We start from the raw sequence: 6,000 nt of genomic DNA, 5'->3' as shown, positions 1-6,000 counted from the left end.
GAAAAGGGAAATTCTCACTATTCATAACATTGCAAAGGAATCAGAAAGTTCACAGCTCTACCAAATGAGTGAAAATGACCTGGCTTTTATTCAACTGCACTGTTAGTGGGAGTGAGAAGAAGTCTCCCACACAGCCACAGGAGAAAACTGTGGGATTCAGACTGAAAAAGTAGCAGGGGGAGGATGTGAACACTGTTAAAAATAAAACTTATCAGACAACAATTGAATCATGACAATGTTATCTGGTTCAACAGGAGTGTGAAAACAAATAGGCATTTCAAGAAGAGGGTCACTAGCAAGGTAAATAACTTCAAAATAGTAGGAAGTGACCAAAGAAATGTGCCAAGCCAAGGGCAATAAAAAAAGGTCTCTCCAACAGCAGAAGACAGTCATGGATACAGATTTCAATGTCACCCTACATGCAGCTGCATGGCATTGCACCCTCCCATTGCACCCCTGGCCACAGTAAGACACAATACTGAAGAGATTTGCACAGGACAATGTTTAACATGACCCAGTGTTTATTGACTCCTGCTACACTTTTTTTAATAGTAACAGGAACACAAAATGTGATGTGTGGTAAAATACTACTAGGGGTTTTTTACATGAATCCAATGCAAAGTGCCAGCATTGTTGACCAGCATACAACCTGACAAGAGAAGATGTAGTCATAACTCACTCTCAGATATCTGATGGGAGTACATCACAGTCAAAGGAGAACTAGTCATTTGCCTGCAAATAAACACACTATCTTCTAGATGCAAGTGGTGTTAGAGCCAGCTATTTTGCAACAACAAGAAATACATATAATATATTCCAACATTTTAAAAAACACAAAGGACTAAAACGGTTTAAAAATAGAAGGGGAAAAAGAGTGGATCTTTTTAGACACTGTTTTGTAGAAGTCATTCTTCACAGAACCAGAAGAAATCTAGAGAAAAAGATTTATTAGAGGCTACTTTGCTCAAAAGGCCAGTGGTCACAGGTTTAAAAATAAAAATAGTCTCTTGATTTTCAGCATTGTCTCCTGGCCTTTTTTCCTCCCTGCACAACAAAAACCTCCTGTTGAAAATTGCAGCTTAGTGGCTCTGCACATTTTTCCCCGCACAATTGAAAAGGCAACCATGTTTTTTAAAGAGCCATCAAAAACTTGCATGACATGCACGTGCAGCATGAAACATCTTCACAGATATGAATGATGAAGGCACATTATCTAAAGGTGAAAAAAAACCCAGAATTTTTGGAGGATTCAAAGTTAAATGACTCAGAGAAAGCACTCCTTTTCACAACTGGCTGACAAGTGCTGTTTAGCCATTTGATTCAAACAGTTTGCTATGAAGACAAAACACAAGGAAAAAGCCTCTTTGAAATACCCTCCCTACGGTAGCAGCCTGCTTCCCTCACACAGATAATTTCGCTCTTACAGAGAAGTTTGCAACAATTCTCGAGACAGGCAAGAGAAATCTATGTAGGAAACATCACACCTGTGTATTCCTACATGACCAACACCCCCCACAGCCCATCCCCAGCTAAACTACAGCTTCTTCAAGGAGATCATCCCACTGGAAACAGAGTAGAGATCTGAAACAGAGGACTGAGGAATTGGTTTCAAGATCCCAAGCCCTCAACTTTTTTTGCACTTGATTAAGTGTTAATAAAGACAACACTCTCTGCCACAGAATAATTGCTCTGTCTTCTATATATATAATATAGATGAGGAAGATATTGGCTAAAAATGAAAATATGTACTTTATAAATGCAACTATTCTGCTCCATGCTCCATCCACCACATGTGTTGCTGACCACTGCAGTAACCTGGTGGTAGCAACAGTGATAACTGAAGTACCTTCCTCTTTCAGCCCTTAGACAAAGCTTTTTCCCTTCCACCACATCGTTTTTCCACTGTTCCAGGCTCCAGTAAGATGCGTACTAACAATGCTTCCTAGTTCATTTTCAAGGTTACAGTTTCTAGAGGCAAAGCAATATTTGCTCTGCTCTGTTTTATCTGGTTTTCCTCCTTTTAAAATCATGTAGGAGTTTCAAATTTATGCGCCAGTATCAACTTTGCACAGTAATACAACAGGCAGTATTCCATCACCTTTGCTAAACAGTAATCCTGCAGGCCCTCTTTTCCAACACCTCTCACATTTCAAACAGTTACCTCTCACTCTCAAGGAAGAGCCCGAACTCTTTTGCATCCCACATGGACATTTCAGAATGAGAATTCCAAGTTATCACTAAGTTTCCTTCAAGTCTCTGGTGTGTTACTTAAAAGTAACTGTAGTAGAATAATGTTTTTCCTAACATTAAAGGACATTTATCATATTATTTGTCTTTTCCTAGTCTTGAGCTGGAAGAATACATTTGTCACACATGTTCCCTCATATTCCTCTCTTAAGGTGCACAGTCGTCAGGCCTATAAGACCATAGCTGGATCCCTGGGAGAAGCCAGAGAGAATAAGGGGTGTCTTAGCACTACTGTATTTACATTCAGCATTCATGGGCAGGCTGAAGGATGCTCAGCATTTCTTTTTTCTTTAAGATACAAAACTGTTTTAAAAAATACTCCATTTTCTATTATCATTTTTTATGTCATGAAAGGTATTTCTTTTCTGTCCTGTGCAGCTATTACCTTTCTGTCACTGACATTTAATAGTTGCCATTGCACACTACTTTTCCATTCCCTAGCTCAAATGCAGCCCCATCACAGCATGGCAAGCCAGCACAGTGTGGGGAAGTGGAGCAAGGCAGCTCAGACAGACCACCTTCACCAGCATGGGCAGGTGGCACAGGAAAATATGGGACACTGAAGGGAGCATCTATTTGGAACATTTAATAGGGTCTGACATACACACTGGCAACATGAGATAAAAATGAATGCGAGTGTATTAGGTTGAGAACAGTTAGTGTGAGTGATAAATGCATCCACTGCTAGCTCCCAGCTTCATTAAGAGCTATTCTGAACTGCATAGTAAGTGCTGGTTGTAAAAGTTTAGACAGATTGGAGATAGGTCACCTGTTACTCATTGAGTCCAGTAAGTTTAAAAAAATAATGGAGAAAAAAAAGTGTGCTTTGCCATTGAATAACTCTGATCTCACAGCTTGGGCACAGCAGTAGTAGTTACCTGGCATAACAGATCAATTGAAACGGAATTGCAGTTTCATTCAAATTACATATGCATGCAAAATTAAACAAGTGTGTTCACTAAGAATATGCAGCATAAAAATCAAGTCTAAGTTACCCATTATTTATCATATATTTGTCAGACTGCCAGACATATCTTTTCCTTTCAGATTCATATCTATGTCACACAGAACATAGCAGATGGAGAAGTCACAAAGCAAACACTTCTCTACATATCACTGGCCTTAAGGGTCAATGCATTGTGTGCCATAAGCCTTCCAAGTTTACCAGACTTTTGGGAGAAAACAGCTGCTTTACCAAACTGTGAAAATAAAAAACATACAACCCATCCTGCTCAAAACGGAAAAAAAATGGTTTTATAAAGTTGTGAACAGATACATAACTACTGTCCCCTCAGTCCTGGGACAGAAAGGGCAGTACAACTGCACAGCTAGAATGTGCCTCTTGAAAAGCAAACAAAATCCAGAAAAAGCAATGATTGTGTAGACAAAAATCTGGGAAGTCATGTTATTGAAGAGTTGAACCAATGTTCTGCACAGCAAAATGATGAACAGTACATGAACAAGTCCATTTGGGACAGACCGTAAAATGACACTCTCCAAATATCCAATTTAATTTCCCATGTCCGATATCCCTCTGTGCCCATTAGCAGTCTGCCACCGATTTTAAACTTGCAAAGCTTCTTCCCATTGAACTAGAATTTAAAGTGCAAATAAGACTCAGGTTTTTACCACTAGTTCCAATGACCATTATCTTAGTTACAAGAGTGATCAAAAGCCAGTTGGCTGAGCCACTACCACTAGGCTTAGTGATACTCTTTTTTTTTTTAAACCCTGGTTATTTTTTCCAGCAAAAGGTAAAGAGCAAATAAGTCTTTCGTCTTTCTTCTACTAGATGCAGCATGACAGGAGGCTGCCTTAAGTACCATCAGCATAAGCTGCACATGCTAGACACAACCAGTGCACTCTTGTGCATAAAAATGATTTGCCCTTATTTACTGGAAATGGAAGTCATCTTTGGGATCTTATTTCCTCACACAGAGTTCATGAACAGTTGATTAGTCTTCATTAAGAGGTGCTTCTCTCTTCCTTGCATCTACATCAAAAAGAAGAAAAAGCAAGAAGTGGTTAAACTAGGAGGTTCTGACTATATTCATCTGAACACTCAGAAACAGAAAAACGTTGGTTTGTTTTCAATGGACAACACTTTCCATTTCAGAATCATGGCATGAATCCACTATGTGGACTGAACTGAACTGCTATATGATACCACAGCACGTTAACAAGGACAATCACACAAAGATCTTGTACATTTGTCATGCTGAAATTGAAGATGACTCATGCAATACTTAAGTAGCCCCAGTAAATTTTGAGACCCCAGATCAGTGATACTTTCCCCCACCGCCTCTTGGCCCCTTTTTCATGATCCTCTTTAAGGGTGAAACCAGTATTTGCTTTGCATACAAGCTACAGAGATGACAACAGTTTGTTCTGAAAATCATTTGACTAATTACAACTTTGCCCAGCTACATACATTTTAAAAGACAAGTGCTCTCCACACTGTATTTTGAGGAGCTGCCTGAGACAGACCCTGAAGACCAGACCTTAAACTGCTCTGAACAGCAAACCTTTGGTCATGGTCCCGGGTAGGGTGTTGGAACACATCTGGAAAACTCAGTCTGCGACTCGTATGCCATTACTACAGTAGCAGGCAGTGTGGCTGCCATTAGAAAGCTGGGTCACCTCTTTGTGGGCTTCTGCCCTTCATTAATGTAGAAGACAGACCATATTCATCCAGAACATTTAGAGAACACAACTATTAAACTGTCTGTGAAAGTCTCATGACTCTGTGCTACACAAAGGTTTGGAGAAGGCAAAATATACCTCCCAAGTAACAAAAGAAGAGCTGACTCCCTGTGACTGGAGTAGCCATCCAGGGTAGGAAAAAAATCTCAGTCATTTGGGACTCAAATCAGAAACTGTCTGTCCCATTTTCCTCATTTTGTTCATCAGGGATTCTAGGACCAGGCCTGTATCTTCTGTCACAACTTCTCCATTTTGCATAAAATAACTGACTGACAATTAGAGGTGAAAAAGCTTTCCAAAAATGCATTAAATATGCTTGTAGCTACAGAATCACTCCTGGTCTGTCTCTGACTTTGGAAATATCAAAATGCATTAAATTCTTTCTGGTGAACATTTATAAAAAAATCATACCGGTTAAGTTCCTGAACTTCTTTTTGGCTTCTGCTCTTTCTTCGGCATCAAAATACCACACAGTCATGGCATATCTACAAAAGAAAGAAACCTTGCATTTGTTTCCACTTTTGATATTAAAATAGAGCACTGAAGTTTTATGCTCATGAAGAAAGCAAAAAACAAAACTGGATTAGTAGACTAAAAAAAAAAATCGGATGAAAATGACACGTCTTTATAGGCAAACACAGACAGCATTTTAGTGTGTATTTTAACAAGTCAGAAATATAGGTGAGAATTTCTGCTGGAGGCACAAAAGAGAGCACAGCCCCTGGTAACAGAGGGCAGGAGTAGCTTCCAGACCTTTGCATGTTTTTCTGATCTGGGGCGCCTGTAGGCAGCTTGGGGGCTGCCCTGCATCACATCAGCTTTTCACAGCCTGCTGACAGATGGTAGTCCCAACAATCCCTACAGTGCTACAAGGGCAAAAGAATAACCCAGCACCTCCCAGCTAAATAGCTATGCCCAGTTTGGAAGATTTCTCCTGTCAATGGTTAAGGGCCTTTTTTTTCATCACACAAGGAAATGTATCATTCAAGCTTGCATCTCCCTATTTAATGAGAGAATTCCCAGTGACTCAAAACCAGAAAATTCACTCAA

General features: G+C 39.8%; 1 protein-coding gene across 1 annotated transcript in view; it reads right to left on the bottom strand.

Moving 5' to 3' along the window:
• Positions 1–499: 499 nt before the first annotated feature.
• Positions 500–6,000, bottom strand: part of EGLN3 (egl-9 family hypoxia inducible factor 3) — a 28,983-nt gene continuing 23,482 nt past the window's right edge. Inside the window, exons 4-5 of the mRNA XM_032112158.1 lie at positions 5,362–5,435; positions 500–4,240 (exon numbers count right to left, since the gene is read on the bottom strand). Of these exons, the coding sequence (XP_031968049.1) occupies positions 4,203–4,240; positions 5,362–5,435 (112 nt within the window). The 3' untranslated portion in view covers positions 500–4,202. The remainder of the gene's footprint in view (positions 4,241–5,361; positions 5,436–6,000) is intronic.

The sequence above is a fragment of the Corvus moneduloides genome, chromosome 6 (assembly GCF_009650955.1).
Source record: "Corvus moneduloides isolate bCorMon1 chromosome 6, bCorMon1.pri, whole genome shotgun sequence".
Taxonomy (NCBI): Eukaryota; Metazoa; Chordata; class Aves; order Passeriformes; family Corvidae; genus Corvus; species Corvus moneduloides.
Note: the sequence above shows the minus strand (reverse complement) of the source record. Positions and strands in the feature narration are given on the sequence as shown.